This window comes from Acartia tonsa, chromosome 1 (assembly GCF_053477335.1).
Source record: "Acartia tonsa isolate MP-2025a chromosome 1, ASM5347733v1, whole genome shotgun sequence".
Classification (NCBI taxonomy): Eukaryota; Metazoa; Arthropoda; class Copepoda; order Calanoida; family Acartiidae; genus Acartia; species Acartia tonsa.
In genome coordinates this window covers 29,847,289-29,866,835 of record NC_137260.1, presented here as the reverse complement: position 1 = coordinate 29,866,835, position 19,547 = coordinate 29,847,289, and the positions used below count along the sequence as shown (strand labels likewise).

At 30.2% G+C, this 19,547-nt stretch overlaps 1 protein-coding gene across 1 annotated transcript in view; it reads right to left on the bottom strand.

Moving 5' to 3' along the window:
• Positions 1-19,547, bottom strand: part of LOC145327121 (uncharacterized) — a 67,408-nt gene that overhangs the window by 7,100 nt on the left and 40,761 nt on the right. The window contains exons 16-20 of the mRNA XM_080170660.1: positions 6,811-15,309; positions 3,786-4,687; positions 3,373-3,440; positions 2,308-2,395; positions 769-927 (exon numbers count right to left, since the gene is read on the bottom strand). Of these exons, the coding sequence (XP_080026786.1) occupies positions 769-927; positions 2,308-2,395; positions 3,373-3,440; positions 3,786-4,687; positions 6,811-15,309 (9,716 nt within the window). The remainder of the gene's footprint in view (positions 1-768; positions 928-2,307; positions 2,396-3,372; positions 3,441-3,785; positions 4,688-6,810; positions 15,310-19,547) is intronic.

Below are 19,547 nucleotides of genomic sequence, written 5' to 3'. Positions count from 1 at the left end.
CAAGCTATGATGTCTTATTTTTCATTTGGAGCATGATTTGTGATGAGGGGAGAGAAATTGTTTGAAATTCATATACGAGTTCATCAATTCTAACGCGGGGAGAGAAAATAAAAGTTTTTTTGCGTATGAGAATGAATAGGAGGCGACGAGAGAAAATCTCTTGAACATAGCAAGAATTGCTTAGTGGCGAACATATTTTGAGTGGAGGTAAAGTGTAGTATATTTTGTTATGGTGGGAGTACAAAAAGGCTTCAAATTTTCAAAGGGCTTAGATCAAGATGCCACAAAAACAAAAAATGCCTAAAATTTAATAGAGAATAATAGTTTCAGGTTAGATTTTCAAAAATCCAAATTTGATTTTCTTTTGGAGAGTCCTTTTAAAAAGTGAATATAAAATATACATTATGTTTGGGAAAAATAAAATTACAATTTTAATGTGTTTTTTTTTTTTATCACAATTATTAACTGGTTTTAATCAAGTGTCAACCATGTAAGTATTTAGTACAATTTTGTTTAGAATTTAAATATTTATATTCTGCTTATTCAGTTCTGACACTATACAAGTATTACTGTTTGTTTGTCGGCGTACTGTTTCATAACTTCGCTTTTATGGATATATGTCATCATTGTTTATTGGAATTTCACTGTCTTATTTTGATTCATTTTGCATTATATACTTTTAATTTCATTTAGCAAATTATGACCTATGCGTTAATATTTTAGTTTCAAGTTAAATTGTTGTTTATAAAATACATGAATCTGAATTACCTTTCATGACCAACATATCTTTGTTGTTGTGTTTGATATGTTGAGTATACATCGCTGCCTCTCCTCTCAATTGTTTGTTGTTGTCTGTCTGGACTAATAGGAGTCTTCATTGTTCTTGACTCTGATGTAGCTCTTCCAAATTTTACAGTTGTCACTCTCCTGCAGTAGAAATTGTTTTTGTTGCATATCTAGTCTATGTTTGTGTCTTTCTTTTTTTCCTTCTGTCTATCTGTCTTCTGTCTTATCTTCTTCAATGGTAGGATTGTCTGATTTCATCAAAATAGCGGATAAGTTAATTCCCCATCACTGCACTTTCTTTCCCGTCCCTTTAAGAAACTTTACCTTCACCAGACGTTAAACATTTCAAATTATGCCACTATACTCAAGTGGGCATTATAGATGCTGTAAGTATTGGTGCAAAAAATGGGGACGAATTTCAAATTGATTTGATGGGGCTGGTTTTTTTATGTCACATGTGAAGGAAAACCCCTATCTCTTTTCTGGGGGGTTTCTTTCCCCCTTCTCTTTTCTTTCCCTTCACTTGCGATGTAAAAAAATCATCCCTGTCAAATCAATTTTAAATTCGTCCCCATTTTTTGCACCAATACTTACAGCATCGGCATTATAAGAAATTATTCCCACGATCAATTAGAATGGTTTAAACAAAACACCTATCAAACTGGGTTATTTTTTTTTCTCCCTTCATGCATCCTTAATCTTGGAAGCAATTTTGTATTAAAGAAAGAGGTAATGGGGGCAAAACGGGGAATTTTTGTTTTAAACGAAAAGCAAAATTTGGCTTTTGACAGTTAGAGATGGGAATGCGAGGCTATTTTAGACGCAAGGGGGGAAATTGCCCCCTCCTAATGCCAGCCCATTATGATCGGAAATACATGTATACAGTTCATGTAAATGTAAAAAAAACAATAAAAAAAAAACATTGTTACAACTTAGTGTGGAAGGTAGGTGTCTTAACCTCTTTTCGAGGAAGCTTTGTGTTTATCAAGCGCAAATTAATTTTGTTTCCTATTCCTTATTCCGGCCCAAAGAATGTCATCTTTGATGAGTGTACAATAGAGAGCTCGCCGGAGAAAGTTTGGTGCGGTTTGTTGTGATGCTTACTTCTGTTTAAATATTGAGAGAATGAACAAATACGGAGACAAAAGTTGGGCCTAACATTGATCATTGAACTCGGATTGAAGCCACTAGTGATTTGGGGGCTTTACCAAAACACCTCAGGTACATATGGGTTCCTTTTGTGTGAAATGTGTGGTATATAAGAAAAATATAAGTTTCATTAAGGCACTTAGCCAGCTAAACAAAGGACTTAATTATGGTTCCATAAAATTATGTTTCTATTTTTATATGCTTATTTGATACATTTTTACATGATTTATTAATCCAAGTTATTCTCTTTTAATACAAAGTACCCAAAGATTCTTTTCTTTAAACAATCAAGATTCATAAAAGTACCCAAAGTTACTTAAACCATAAATGATATTAATACTAAAAATATTTAATCAATATTGATTTACTTACCTGGATGGTGGAGGAGTTTGAGATGCAGCATATCTGTCCATCTCTGCAACTCTGTGAGTCCAATCTGCAACTCCTGCAGCTACACCACCTAAAATTGTTTTAAAAGCTCAAAACTATTAAAGTATTTGTTTTAAAAGAGATAATTAAAACAGATTACAGAAACTTGTAAAAAAATTATGATCTCTGGAAAACTATAAAACTTTCCAAACCTATGCCTATTATCCATATTTTTAGTAGCGAAGCTACCCTATAATTCGAAATGTCTGTCCGTTTGTCTGTCCGTCTGAGACAGAAAGGGGGAAATGTGAATTTCTTGTTTCCTGTAAAAAATTAATTATGTTAATAGTCTTCATATATTCACCAAGTTTCATTAAGATTTGTCAATTGGTTGGGGTGCTAGATCAATTCCTACATTTTTAAAGTTTTCATGATTTTCTCAACTCCTATTCAACATAGACGGCCAAAACTTTCAGGGATTGAATACTTTCATATTCTGCATACTTTTATCAAGTTTTAGCAAGATTTCTTTACTGGTTGGGGTGCTAGTTCGATTCCTAGATTTTTAGGTTTTCAAGATTTTCTCTACTATTTGATAGAATGCTTATATTTTAAGGGATTAAATAAGTTCACTATTAACATATCCCCACAAAGTTTCATTAAGATTTGTTAATTTGCTAATGTGCTAGATCGATTTCACGTCAAAAATCTTACAAGGTTTTGTGATTTTTTAGTTTAATTTTTTTTATGAAACTGCAATAAATTTCATTTTTTCCGGATATCCATTCATAATTTTTGAGCTTCACTACTTATGGATGTTGTCATCCTTAATGTTTAAATAAGAAAATGCCTGTGATGAACAAAATGATAACAATTTTTATAATAATTATTCCGAAGTACTTTTGTCTTTCAGAGAGAATAAATATCTTGTCTAATGGTCGAAGTCTTTCAAAAAGAAAAATTAGGCATTCGCTACATTTAATCTAATGATTTCATGCTTAAATTTAAGTCCTTTCTTTAAATCGGATATTGAAAATTCTAAAATTCTACACAAAACCATTTGAATACCTGTTTTGATATTATCTGGTAATGGACTTGGGAGTCTTGCTCGTACACTCTCTTGTGATTGGCTAAACCTATTTAATAGGCATGATTTTATTCAATATTTGGATATATATAAAAAAATGACTACATGCAAACTTGTCAAAGAAATATGAAAAAGTAAGATATCATAATATATTATCAAATAAGTATAAGAAATATTATCAAAATATTTAGAAAAATAACTAGATAAGAAAAAAAGAAAGCGTAAAGAAATAGTGGAAAACATTTTAGAGAAAAGCTATGTGGAGACTGCAACATATTTTTTTTTAAAAATAAGTTAAATATGTAAAAAGCTTTGTAGACTGACACCATATCAGTATATACACGATAATCTTATGGGAAAGCTTAATTGAGACTTTAATTAAATTATAACTTACCAAACATTTCGTCTTTTCCTAGCTGGGCTATCAGTATTGTCAGTTGGCTCCACCGATGATGCTTTATTTAAAAAAGAGAACTTTTTATTTAAAACATATCCTGTTTTTACACTTCCAAATCCATGTGAACTCTGATCTTGTTTTATTTTTGTAGCTATGAAAGATGTTGTCCCTTTTACTCTTGATCTTTCTTCAGCTTTCATTATCTCTTCTCTTTTTCGCTGAATTTCTTTCTTTTCTATTTCTAATTCTGCGAGTCTGGCTTGTTCCTGCTTTAAAATTTCTTGTCTCTCTTTTTCAACTTTATTTTCAGTTAACTGTTTTTTATTATAAGTTTTTGATTTATCAGATTTATCTGCATCATATGTAACAATCTGATTCTTATCAACACTTTTCTTCTCCAATTGAGAAGATACAAACCTAGCTGCGTCTTGTTTAGCTTTCAAACGTGCGTCAACTGATTTGTATTCTATTTCTGGCACCACAACCACTTTAGGTTTTTGGTTAAACTCCTTAGCAAAAACAACTTCCTCTCTAGATTCAGTTTCATCATGAGCATTAAAAGGTTTATAAAGTGGTTTGGCATTGAGTTGAGTTTTAAATATTTTAGAAGCTTCAGCAAATTGCTTATTTTCAAGTTTAAATTCTTGTTTTGCACTAGCTATTGCTCCAGATTCGGTTACTATTTCTGCTTTAATATTTGAAGCCTGTTGCATCATGGAACTTCTTAAAGATCCAGCCCCCATAAGTGTAACATTACTGGACTGGTTTGTTTTTTCTTGATGAGTTATAACCCCACCTTTCATTATTTCAGAAGACTCATTTGATTTTAAATGAGTAAAATCATTTTGGCTAAAAGTTTGATATAGTGTACTTTGTTGCATCTTTACTGTTTGTTGCTCCTAAAAGTTAATAAGTATTTCTTTTACATTTCTAGCTAGGTGAAACATTTAATCTATATAAAACAAAATCCTTTATACGTATAGTGGAAATTAAATTTGAATTTTCATATCCAAGGCTGTAATGGTTGCAATATAAATACAATTTGTAGATGTATCCTTTGGTTAATAGTTTCTTTTTCTACATTGTTTTTCTAAAGTTTTAAGTCTAACTATTTTTTAAGCGATTTATGCATTAATAATTATGAAACATAGCATAAGAGCAAAACAATAAGGAATTTCGAACACAATAAGAAATAAAGAAATTTGACCCTTATTACTCAAGACAGCTGCCAAACTCTAATAAATACATGTTAAAGATAGATATTAGCTCCAATAACATACAAAAAAGTTTTTTTTAATGTGTTGAAAAAATAAATCCTTAAATTGTTTTTAACCTATTTTTGAAAGGTAAAAATCAGAATAATAGCCCACATCGATTTTTATTAGAATTTTAAAGTTTCTACAAGAACCAAGATTGTAAGAAATTTTACTTGATTATTTAAATGTGTAGTTAATTGTATTTTTTCCTTTTATAGCTAAAACAAAACTGTTTGACATAGTAGTCTATTTTTCCTAACTGGTAAGCATTTTTTAACTTTTCTCTAAACCAGTGCAGTGTATAGTCACTTAGAAATTGTTAAAACAAATAAAAATTTTATGAATATAAAATACAATAAAAAATTTTAAAAGTTTTTATCAGTATTCAAGTAACTTCAGATTGCCCACCTCCTGCCTACCTTTGAATTTCAAATTTGCAAGTCAATTAAATGCAATTTTTCTTTATAAAAACAGTCTGATAAAAGTGTATCCTTAATCTCAAACATGGGTCATTTATTGTCAGACACATATAATTTAAAATAGATATTTTGACTTAATAAAATTGTTATTAAAACATGAATTAATATTGATATTATAAAATGAAACCTCAACATTTAGGAATTCATTTCTACTATATATGACAAATAAATTATCCCAAGAAACAATAAAACAATAAAAAAAGTTCAGATTTTCTGTGTTTTTCCATTTTTTCCTCTCAAATAGCCCCTAAATCAAGTCATAAATCCTTGATATTTTAATATTTTAACGTTTTTGGTTAATCCGATTAGCTAAAGGTGATTAGAAAATGTCTTTCTATCCAGGTTTAAAGCATGAAAAATGCTAAACAATCCCTTTAAAGGAAGCATGCAAAAAATACACAGATCTAACTGATGAAAGACAGCCACAAATAGACCCAATACCCCAAATTTGAAGCCTTCAGCTTCAATAACAAAAAAAGTTGTAAATAGGCATTTTAAAATAACAGTTTAGGTAGATGAAAATTTTGAAACTTTTCCATTGCTCAGGATAGAAATTTAGAAATTAAATTACTTCGGCTAGAAACAGAATTATATACTTTTTTGGCAGAAAAATCAGAGCTGGATTCTTTTAAAAATTTAGGACTACCAAATCAGCGAGGGTTGCCAGCTCACAAAATTTTATTTTGCACTAATTTGTCTATAAATTTAAAGAAAAATGTTTAAAATCATAGAAGGATTATAACCATAAGATTTTATTTAATTTTTGTGGATTTCTTAAATGAGTTTGGAAGATTTTTAACAAATTAAGTTTTGGTTATCTGGCGACCCTCGCCGATTTAACAATCCTAATTTTTCTAAAGAATCCACCTCAGCAGTACTGTGTAACCAATCACATTCCCTGTATTAGTTTATTTTTTCCAGCTATGATTTTATGCTTACAAACGCAAAGTTAAACCTGATTTTTTTAGAGATTTATACTAAAAGGTGGTGTTATTATTGTAAAAATGTTATCAGTTACTGACAACCCAAATTTCTGCCGAAAATATGACTATTATTTAGGTTCTAAACGACTTAATTTAATATTGATGTTTATCAATGAAAAACTTTCTTTCATATACCTAAAATGTCATTTTGAAATGTCTATAACTTTTTTGTTATTGAACCTAAAGGCTTGCAGGTATTCTTTAATATCAAAATTATCTTTTATAAGGGTTAGAAAATTTTTAAATATACAGTTAACAGTAACACAGTGCAGTGTATTTCCTGTAGGCTTTCTTTAATTTTTACCTGTTCTTTGAGTTGTTTTTCTCTTCTTAGCAAAGCTTCTTTTCTCCTTTCTTCTCCTCTCTGCAAAGCTTCTTCTCTAGAAATTGCCTTATTATAGTTTGCTTGTTCAATTAGAGCAAGCTTTTCTGCTTTGTTGATAACTTTTGCTCTAAGGTCTTCTGTTGACTTTTTTTCCTTCATGAAATATTTGTTTACCAATTTAACTTGTTCTTCTCTTTTCTCTCTACTTATTGGTGCTTCATAACCTTGATTAAAATGATGCCTTCTTTCACCAGCCAATTTACCACTACTGTAGATAGGACCATGCAGTTTTTTCAGGTCATCTCTATGAGTTTCTGATGTTTTATAATGATATGACTTGTCTACTTCGTAACAAGGCACAGATTTAGCTCTAGCATCTCTTTGATGTGGAAGTGTAATTGGATGCTTATAGTTATGTTTAAAGTCACCTCTAACAGGCCCTGGGGTTGGTGATGGGGGCCTTTCTTTGCATGAAAAGCCTGTTTGGAATTGATGTTTACTTTCAACATCATAAACAGGGCCTTTTATGGTCTTTTTGTCAGTTTCATGACAAAATCCGTGTTTAAAACTATGCCTTCTCTCTGTATTATATACTGGACCTACTTCATAAGTTAAGTCTGGTTCTATAGAATCTGGACCTTGATAGTTATGTTTATATTCTGAATTATAAACAGGTCCAACCATCTGCTTTAAGCTGTCAACATGTTTCATAATCTCACTAAAATGATGTTTTCTTTCTGGTATATCATAGTGAGGGCCATGTAATTTATGCAATAGTTCAACATTCTTTAACAAACCTTGAAATTTATGAGCATTTTCAATTTGATAGACTGGTCCATTCAAGTTTGAAAGATCATAGATTTGTTGCTGTATTTCATTGAAAGCATGTTTAGCTTCCACAGAGTATACAGGACCCGATAAGGTCTTAAGATCGGCAACATGAGCTTTAATTCCTTCAAAATGATGTTTATAATCTGGTATAAAATAGACTGGACCAACAAGATGTTTCAATGTTTCAATGCTCTTTTTAAATTCTGAGTAGGAGTGGTGGTTATGGTCAATATTATAAACAGGTCCAGTTATGGTTTTAAGATCAGAAAGATTTTTGAGAACTTCACTGAAGGCATGTCGGTGGTTAACATCATAGACTGGATAGGTTAAATTCTTCATCTCAGTAACTACTCTTTCTATATCTTGAAATGTATGATTTCTAGCTTCAAGATTGAATACAGGTCCTGATAAAGTTTTCAGTGTTTCCACATGCTTTTCTATTTCATTGAAATGATGGCTAAAATCAACACCTTGCAGAACAGGATAGTTTAATGTCTTTATGCTTTCTTTCATACTTGGTATCTCATTAAAATTGTGTTGCCTATTGATATCTAATACGGGATAATTTAGTGTTCTCAAATCTGCAAGATTTTTTTCAATTTCCTTAAAATTGTGTTCCCTTTCTATAGAATAGACTGGACCTTGTAGGTTCTTGAGTTCTATTACCTTTCTCTCAATGTCAACAAAGGCATGTTGTCTCTGTATATCAAAAATTGGATGTTGCAAATATTTCAAATCAGCAAGATTTTTCTCAATCTCAACAAAGAGATGTTGATGTTCTATATTGTATACTGGACTACTCAGTGTTTTTATGTCATACAAATGTTTCTGAATCTCTGAAAACTTGTGATCTCTATTAATATCATACACTGGATAGTTGAGATTTTTAACTTCTGTTTTTTCTCTTCCTAAATCCATATAGGAATGTAATCTATCATCTAGATTAAAAACAGGATTGGTTAATATTTTTAGATTGGAAACTTTTCTTTCTACTTCATTGAAATGGTGATTTATATCAACACCTTCTCTAACAGGATAATTCATTTGTTTTAACGAAGCAAGACCTTTTAAAACCTCATTAAACTTGTGTTCATGATCAACTGAAAGAACAGGATAGTTTAAACTCTTTAAGTCTAGTAAATTCTTTTGAATTTCTCCATAGCTATGAGCTGTTTCTACAGTATACACTGGGCCCTGCAATGACTTAAGTTCAGCAATTGACCTAACAATCTCTTGGAACTTGTGATCTCGATCTATATCATAAACTGGATAGCTAAGTGTTTTTAGATCCATTATTTTCCTTTCTAAATCTTGGAAGAAGTGTTGATGTTCAACAGAATAAACTGGCCCAGTTAATTGTTTAATATCATATAGATTTTTTTGAATTTCATTAAAATTGTGTTCCCTATTTATATTGTACACTGGATAATTTAGATTAGCCAGGTCAAGTACTTTTTGTTCAAATTCTTTAAAAGCATGTATATGATCAACAGTGTAAACAGGTCCTGCAAGACTTCTGATTGTTTCAACTTTTTCTATTAGTTCATTAAAGTGATGTTTGAAGTCAACATTTGCCCTGACAGGACAAAATGTTTGCTCAGTCTGTTCTACATGCTTTGGAATTTCATTAAAGTTATGTTTCCTCTCTATTTGGTAAATTGGATAATTTAGAGATTTTAAGTCTTGAATGTTCTTGCTTATCTCATTAAATTTGTGCTCATGTTCCACTGAGTATACAGGTCCTTGCAAAGATTTAAGGTCTGATAATTTAGATTCAATAACATCAAATTGATGATATCTATCAATGTTAAGAACAGGATAGTTTAAAGTTTTTAAATCATACAGGATCTTCTCAATATCCTGAAAACAGTGTGTGTGATCCACAGAATATACTGGTCCAATAAGAGATTTTAGGTCAACCAAATTCCTCTGAGTTTCTGCAAATTTGTGATCTCTTACAATATCAAATATTGGATAATTTAGGGCCTTAGTTTGATGAAAAATTGTGTTAATGTAATCAAAGGCATGTTTTCTATCAATATCATATACCGGACCTATCAATGTTTTTAAAGTTTCAACATGCTTTTCAAGTTCATTGAATTGATGCTGAGCATCTACATTGTTTCTAACTGGATATGTCATGCATTTTATAGTCTCAATTCCTTTTAAAATTTCATTAAAGTTGTGATTTCTCTCTATATTATAGATAGGGTAATTTAAGGATTTTAAAGAGTTTACCTGTTTTTCAATCTCATAAAAATTATGAGCCCTTTCAATACTATAAACAGGGCCTTGGAGTGATTTTAATGAGGCCAAATGTTTTTCAATTTCATTAAAGTGATGAATATTTTCAATGTCATAAATTGGTCCATTTAGATATTTTATACCTGAAAAATGTCTTTCAATTTCTGTAAAATGATGTAAATGATCAATATTATAGACTGGACCTACTAATTCTTTAAGATCTGTAAGATTCTTTTGAATTATATCATAACTATGAGCTCTATCAATATCCAAAACTGGATAAGTAAGATTCTTCAAGTCAACAATTTTGCTTTCAATGTCCACAAACAAATTAGCATGCTCTACATTATAAACAGGCCCTACAAGGTCTTTGATTGTTTTAACTCTTTCACATATTTCATTAAAATGATGTTTGTAATCTACAAGTACTGGATAGTTCATTTGCTTTAGTGTTTCCAACTCTTTGATAATTTCTGAATAATGATGCTTTTCATCGATTTTAAACACTGGATAGTTCAATGATTTTAAACTTTCCATTTTATGTTCAATCTCAGTAAATTGATGTTCTCTTTCAATTGAATATATGGGGCCCTGAAGAGTTTTCAAGTCAGCCAAATTTCTTTCAATTTCCGTAAATTTGTGTTGCCTGTCAATCTCAAATACAGGAAAATTTAAAGATTTAAGGTCTGAAAGATTTTTTATGATTTCATAAAAACAGTGTTTGTGATCATCATTGTAAATTGGACCAAATAAAGATTTTAATCCATCAACTTTAGATTTAATTTCATTAAAATGGTGGTCATTAGAAATATTAAACACTGGAAAGTTTAGAGTTTTAAGATCAGTAACTTTCCTCTCAATATCTTGGAATAAATTATTTCTATATTCAATAGTATAAACAGGCCCTGTAAGATTCATTGTAGATATTACTTTCCTTTCTATCTCATTGAAATGATGCATTACATCTACATTTTCCCTTACTGGATAATTCATGGATTTCAACTTTTCTATTCCCTTAATTATCTCTGCAAAGTTATGCTTCCTATCAATATCTAAAACTGGATAATTCAGATTCTTCAAATCTTGTACCGACCTCTCTATTTCTTGGAAGTGATGAGCCCTTTCAATTGAATAAACAGGAGCCTGCAATGTTTTCAGGTCGTGAATACTACTTTCAATCTTAGAGAAAGTATGCATATGTTCTGTATCATAAATAGGTCCTGTTAATGTTTTCAGATCATACAGAGCTTTAGATATTTCTTTAAAGCAGTGCTCATGATGAACTTCATAAACTGGTCCTGTAAGGTGCTTAAGATCATATAGATTTTTCTGTATAACTTCATAATGGTGTTGTCTGTCTATATCATAAACAGGATAATTCAAAGATTTTAAGTCATTAATTTTTGACAAAACATAATTAAAGTGGTGAGCATGTTCTTTTGTATAAACAGGTCCTACAAGGCTTCTCAAACTTTCAACCTTTTGCTCTATTTCATTAAAGTTGTGATTGTAGTCAACTCTAACCGGATATGAAATTTGTTTTATAGTTTCTAAACCTTTCATTATTTCTTGGAATTTGTGGTCCCTGTCAATGCTTAAAACTGGATAATTTAAACTTTTGATTCTTTTGATTTGTTTTTCAATTTCATTAAAATTATGCAAAGATTCAACATTGTACACAGGACCTTGTAGTTCTTTCAGGGACTCTATTCTTTTTTCTATTTCATTAAATTTATGCATATTGTCAATTGAATACACTGGCCCAGCAAGACTTTTAAGTTCATGGCATATATTTTCAATTTCTTTGAAATGATGTTTGTGTTCAGTTAAATAAACAGGACCATGCATTTGTTTGACTTCCAGAAGATTTTTAAATATTATATCATAACAATGTTGATGATCTACATTATATACAGGATAATTCAAATTCTTTAAATCAATTACATTATGAATTACATCTTGAAAGAGGTGATTTCTTTTCTCTATTTCAAAGACAGGACCAACTAATGATTTAACACTCTCAACGTATTTTTCAAGTTCTGTGAAGTTGTGCTTGTAATCAACATTCTGTCTTACAGGGTATGTCATTTCTTTAATTGTTTCAATTCCCTTTAAAATTTCTTGGAATTGATGTTCCCTGTCTATTTTGTATACTGGATAATTTAAGCTCTTAAGATCTATAAGACTCTTTTCTATGTTGGTAAAACTGTGTTGACTTTCTATTTGATAGACAGGGCCTTGGAGAGATTTCAAATCATCAACTCTTTTTCCTATTTCATTAAATTTATGAGCACTTTCAATATCATATATTGGACCTTTCAATGATTTTAGATCAGTAATAATATTTTGAATTTCGTTAAAGCTATGCCTATTATCAAATGAATAAACTGGACCATTTATTGTTTTAATGTCAAATAGATTCTTTTGTATTTCATTAAATTTGTGTTCTCTGCTAATATCAAACACTGGATAGTTAAGGGTTTTGATTGCTTCTACACTTTTAATTACTTCTTCAAACACATTGCTATGCTCAGTTGAATAAACTGGGCCCACTAGGTCCTTCAAAGCAACAACTTTATTTTCAATTTCATTGAAATGATGTTTGAAATCAACATTTTCTCTGACTGGGTAAGTCATATTTTTTATACTGTCAAGGCCTTTTACAATTTCTCTAAATCCATGTCTATTATCTATTTTAAAAACCGGATAACTTAGGGATTTCAAGTCTTGAATAGATCTTTCAATTTCTTTGAATTGGTGATTATTTTCAACATTATAAATTGGACCTTGGAGAGATTTTAATGACTCAATATAGGTCTCTATCTCATTAAATTTGTGATCATTCTGTATATTGAATACAGGATAATTAAGTTGTTTTAATTCAACAATCTGTTGTTTAACTTCACTGAAAACATGGTGATGATCTTTTAAAAATACAGGACCTTGAAGTGTTTTTAAATCACTTAGGTTCTTCTGGATGATATCAAACTTGTGTGTTCTTTCAATCTCATAAACAGGATATGTAAGCTGCTTTATAGTAGACATTGCTCTTTCAAATTCTGTAAACATATGATCTCTTTTCTGAAGATCAAAAACAGGTCCAACAAGAGACTTAACAGACACAACTCTATCCATTATTTCATTGCACAAATGTTTTGTTGATACACCTTGTCTTACAGGATAACTTGTTTCTGTTAAATTTTCAACCCTTCTTAATATCTCATTGAATTGATGACCTCTTTCAATTTTATATACAGGATAAGTGAGTGTTTTAAGGTCAGCCATATATTTATCAATTTCTTTAAAGTGGTGATCATGTTTTGTATCATACACTGGACCATTCATCATTTTTAGATCTACTATTTTTTTCTCTATTTCTGAAAATTTATGCTGTGAGTCCACATCATAGATTGGTCCAGAAAGTGTTTTTAAATTAGCATGAATTGTATCAATAAGGTTGTAGCAATGTTTATTTTCATCAATGTAAACAGGACCAACAAGATTTTTTAACTCAATTAGATTTTTGCTGATAACATCAAATTTATGTTCTCGTTGTATATCATAAATTGGGTAATTAAGTTCTTTCAAGGAATGAACTATTTGTTTTATTCCTTCAAATGTATGTTTAAACTTTTCCATGTTTCTTACTGGCCCTGTTAAGTATTTCAATGTTTCAACTTTCTTCTCCAATTCGTTAAAATGATGGCAAGCATCTACATGTTCTCTTACAGGATATGTCATTTCTTTCATCTTATCAAGCTTTTTGTTTATTTCCTTGAAACTATGCTCTCGTAGGACATCATAAACAGGTTGTTTTAACTCTTTCAACTCAGTAACTCTTTTTTCAATTTCTTGGAAGTTATGTTTAGATGGAACTTTATATACCGGACCGACTAAAGCTTTAAGTTCCTCACATTTATCTTGTAGCTGGATAAATTTGTGTTCATTTTCAATATCATAGACAGGTCCTTTTAAACTCTTTAAGTCTATAACAATATTTTCAATCTCCATGAATTTGTGGTCATGTACTATATCATAAACAGGACCTTTCAATGTTCTAAGATCATATAATTGTTTAAATATTTCATTAAACTTATGATTTCTCTCTATTTCATAAACTGGATAGTTTAAAGATTTCAGTTCTTGAAGTTGCTTGTTGATATGTTCAAAAGCATGATTCCTTGTTTCAATTTCATAAACAGGCCCAACTAGATTTTTTAAACCATCAATATGTTTTTGAATTTCACCAAATTTATGATTGACTTCAACTCCTCTGATGGGATATTTCATTTCTTTTAGAGTTTCAACAGCTTTCATGACTTCATTATAATTATGATTGTTTTCTATATTAAATACAGGATAATGAAGATTTTTTAGGCTATCTATTTGTTTCTCTATTTCTGTAAAAGTAAAACTTCTTTCTATGTCAAAAACTGGCCCTTGAAGTGTTTTAAGATCATGGACTCTTCTTTCCATCTCTACAAATTTGTGAGAATTATCTATATCATACACAGAACCAGAAAGTGTTTTAAGATTATGGACCATGTTTTCAATTTCATTAAAGTTGTGTTTACTTTCAGTATCATAGACAGGTTTGTTGAGAGTTTTTAAGTCATGAAGATTTTTAAGTATAATGTTATATTTGTGGTTTCGTTCTATATCAAATACAGGAAAGTGTAATGTATTTAAGTCTGTCAAGCTTTTTTCAATATCTTGGAATGCATGATTTCTTTCTTCTATATTATATTTAGGTCCAACCAAAGATTTTAAAGAGTCAATTTTCTTCCCAACTAAATTAAAATGATGCTCATAATCAACTCCCAATACAGGATATGATAACTGTTTTAAAGACTCAACTTGTTTTTCAATTTCATTAAATTGGTGATATCTGTCTATTTTGTAAACAGGAGAGTTTAGCTGTTTTAAATCAATTAAATTTTTCTCAATTTCATCATAATGATGATTAGCTTCTGTAGAATAAACAGGGCCTTGCAGTTGTTTTAAGTCCATCATGTTTTTCATAATAACATTGTATTTATGATCATGATCAGTATTCATGATGGGATAAGTTTGACCTTTGAGATCAACTATTTGTTTCTCAATTTCAGTAAACTTGTGTTGGTGATCCACAGAATAGACTGGTCCGACAAGATTTTTAAGTTCAAAAAGACTTTTATTTATGACATCAAATTTGTGTTCTCGTTCAATTTCATAAATAGGATAACATAGGTCCTTATGACCTTCAACGGGGTGCTTGAACACATTGAATGAATGGGCTCTTTGTTCTATTTCATAATTGGGCCCTGGAGAGCAAATATAGTTTAAAGGTATAAAAATAGGTGACATAATATTAAAATTATTAAATTGCATAGCTTTTATCAACAGTACAAAAATTCCTACCATCTATGAATATTTACTATTATAAGCTCTATTTAAAATTATCATCAATACTTTTTTTAGTTTAGGAATTATAAAGTATGCAAAGTTTTTTTTTTATAAAAAAGATCCAATAATAGCTAAGTTTTAAGCAAAATATTCAGTTGACCATTGAGATTATTATATTAAGAAGAAAGATAAACTAAAAGTTAAAAAGAAATTCATAAAGAAAAAGAAGATGATGTAATATTTTAATATAAGTTATACTATATGTGAAACTAGCGGCTACGCCCCTAGAGGCCTTTAGTGGCCCTTGAGGGAGTAGGAGGGGCGGGGGGGAATTCAACACCCCTACTTTCTAAAAGAAATTTTTTTTTTTTGATGGGGGTCATTTTCTTCAAGGGTTGATTTCTCTTTTGAGGGTGGTACCTACCTCCAAAATAGTTATAACCCTTTCAAGGTCCTATGAGAAGTCATCCTGTAAAATAGAACCATATTGGTTCAGTGGTTAGCAAGATCCTTCGCTACAGACAAAAAAGCTTACTACTATATAATAGGACTAGCGGCTTAGCCTCTAGGGGCTTTGCCCCAAGAGATCAACCTATTTTTTTGTTATTTAGATTTAAAAAGAAAAAGTAAAAAAAGATTTTTTTGGGGGGGATTTTCATTTTTTTGGGGGGGGTTGGCGATGACCCACCCCCCAAGAAAATAGCTTTAAAACATCCCAGGATCAGTAGGTATATTCCCTGAAGAGTAGAGCCCAATCGTTTCAGTGGTTACTGAGATCTTAAGCTTCAGATAGACAGACAGACATTGTACTACTTTGTATTATACATTGTGTTTTTTTTATGAGAACTTTTTGAAGGCAATTTTACCCCACTTATAGTTAATAGAATTTAATGATTAATGACTTATTTTCTTTGTTTTTTAATGCAATTAAAAGAACACCAAAAAAAATATTTCAATTTTTATTGAAAAAGTACAGTTAAATCTAAAATTCAAAACTAAGGTGTCAACATCTAAAAATGGTTTTAGCGCATTTTTCTCATGCCTAAATCTTCTTCCCTTTGCAAGAAAAAAATTGATTTTCTGTAGTCAACTTTGGGGGGTAGTACTCTCTCCCTGGTTGAGATATGACCTTCAAACTTTGATATGTTCCAGTACATGTCCCTAATAGTATCTGTATATATTTTTAGCTCTATATCTCAACTTTAAAGTGTTTATCAGCCATTCTTGCAAAAGGTTGAATATTTGAGCATAAGAAAAATGCGCTAAAACCATTTTTTGATGTTGATACCTAAGTTGTGAATTTTAGATTTTACTGTGCTTTTTAAATATAAACTGAAATATTTTTTGTTGTTCTATTTATTGCATTAAAAAACGAAGAAAATAAGCCATTAATCATTAGATTCTGATAACTATAAGTGGGGTAAAATTGCTTTCAAAAAAGTTCTCATAAAAAAACACACTGTAGATATATGTATGAAAGAGAAAGAGAAACCTGCAAATGAGCTCATGGTATTTAGATTGGCAAAACATAGCAACATGTATACACCTCGCTGCTTAAGTTGGTCATAATCAGGGTTATGATTCAGTTATATGCATGGTGGGCAATTTAAATCTTTAAAAAGTATAGACTGTCTTAATGTAGTATGCTTACTATGAACACGTCTGTAAATTGTAAGACATGATAATAGAATTGTAATGTTTACAACATATTTCATTTAATGTGTTTCAATTTCCAAAATCAGGTTCATATTCTTTTAAGATAAAAAACAAATTAAAAATTCAAGGTTTGAAATGCCTAAATATGCAATTTGAAGAAGAACAAAATCGCATTAAAGGAAGAAAAATTTAGCTTGTAAAGGGGTTTAAAGATGATTTTCAGTTTGTACATACAAATGTTATGAAAGTCATGATTGTTTGTTATTCTAATAATTTTATAGAGTTGCATCAAATAAATTAAGGCGTAAAAAATTCTATATTGCTATCCTGTAAGAGTTTTTAAACCAACAACTCTATCTTGAACAATGTTATAATGATGGGAGAAGTCAACTCCATCTCTAACTGGGTAAGTCAGTTCTTTTAATCCATCCACCTTCTCCCTGTCCAGAATATTCAAAATACATGAAAACATTAAAATAAAACAAGGTTGACATATATGAAAAACCAGTACTTAAGCTACTCGTCCTATCATAAAAAAACTCAATAAGATGACGGCTTACTTAATTTTGAAATAATAATAATGATGGGAATTTTGACTAGAAGATTCAGCCGTCTATATTTAATAGGAGCCGTGAAAATAAACCAAAATTTTCAAAAGTGAAAAAAAAAATTCTAAGGGAATATTGTCGATTTTTTATTTATTAAGTTATGGCAATCTTGTGTTGATGTACGTTTGACTTAATGTTTGTATTCATGTTGTCATCCTTGTTGTGTAGTTTGTTTGGGTTTCTTCTAAATACCAGGCATGTTTAACAAATGCTGCATGTCAAACTAATTCTAAACCGTTTTTGTGTTTTAGTAACCATGCTACTCAATAATTAATTTGTCCACCCGCCAGTAATACTATTTATTACCACTGAAGATAGCACTTCAAACAAATATGTCTGTCAATCCATAATTTTTTGTGCTTAGCTACTTATAAATGTTGTCTTCCTTTTTTCTTCTTTGGTTTGAAGTTTTGTACCAGAAAAAAAATTATCAGCAGTTTATACAACAAATTATGCCTCAAAATCCTATTTTCCCATCGTATATGATTTTGAATATGTTAATTGACCTATACCAAATTCAAAGGTTATTGTTTTGACTAAATAACTTTAAATAGCTAGCTATTCAACGGCTAGTAGCACAGAATCAAAAAATTAAAAGGTCTAAAAGAAATTTCTATTATTAAAAATACACAAGACATTAAGCTAAATAGATACTGGCCTATCATTGGTCATTTGCATTGTATGAAGTAATTTTTTATTAGACACTATATGCTGCTTTAATAAAGCACACAAAGATTGACATACTTTTTTCTAAAAATCCTTTTTCCCATAGTCTAAAAACTTATTGTACATTCATACTTGTTATTTGTTTTTCTTCTCTTTATTTACTGGTTATTATGCAACGGATTTAAGTTGGACTCAAAGCAGTGATGGAATATTATATTTTATAATTAAATGAAATATGCCTTATGATCAAGTTATGGAAAAGAAAACTAATTTGTTGGAAAAATTTATCATTTTGAATATTCTTTCCTGAGATCCATGTACGAATGTTTGATCTCAACCTCACAGAAGGGATTGGCCATTCTTTTAAGGTAAGCCCATGTCTGCTCTAGCTCGGCAAAGTAATTATGTTTAGTTTCGACATCAGGGTACACAGGACCTTGCAAATTCTTTAGATTTTCTATTTTCTTTTCTACTTCGTTAAATCTATGCTGATTTTCAATATCATAAACAGGGCCACAGAGATTCTTTATTTTGTGTACAATTTGCTCAATCTGCTTGTATGATCAAGGGTAACAATATATATAGACTTGCACATACTAGAACAAATTAGTAGTTAAAGATTTAGAAATAAACAAGGATGACAACATCCATAAGTAGCGAAGCACAAAAAATCGTAGATGGTAATATGTACAAATAGATTAAAAGTGTACTTTCTAAAAATCAACTATAGATTTATCAGAGAAAATAAACACGAAACCTTGTTTTATTTTGTTTGATGGCAACGGTCAAAGTAAATAACATAAAAGATCCTCACAATAATGGGAAAAATTATTTTGATACTGATATCCCAAAAAAGTTTGAAAATTTGACCAAAAGCACCAAAGATATGGGGAAATATGTAAAACATTAAAAAAAGCCAAAAACCTGCTAAAAGGCAGTCTGACCGCCATGCGTGTTTTCTTAAAACAACAGGAAATTGAATTTTGATATCTATAACTTAAAAAATTTTGAAAATCGGACCATAAACACCAAAGTTATGAAGAAAAATGTGAAAAATATAAAAATAGCATAAAACCTGCAAAAAGACAGTCGGGCTGTCATGGTTGTTTTCTTTAATCGACGGGAAATTTAATTTAGATATCTATAACTGAAAAATTTTGAAAATCGGACCATAAACACTAAAGATATGGAGAAAAATGTAAAAAATATGAAAAAAGCCTAAAATTTCCTAAAAAGCGGTCTGACCGCCATTGATGTTTTATAGTTAATTGTGCTCCGTAATGATGGGAATGTTTTTGGCATTCTATCTTTTATAGGAGCTGAGTA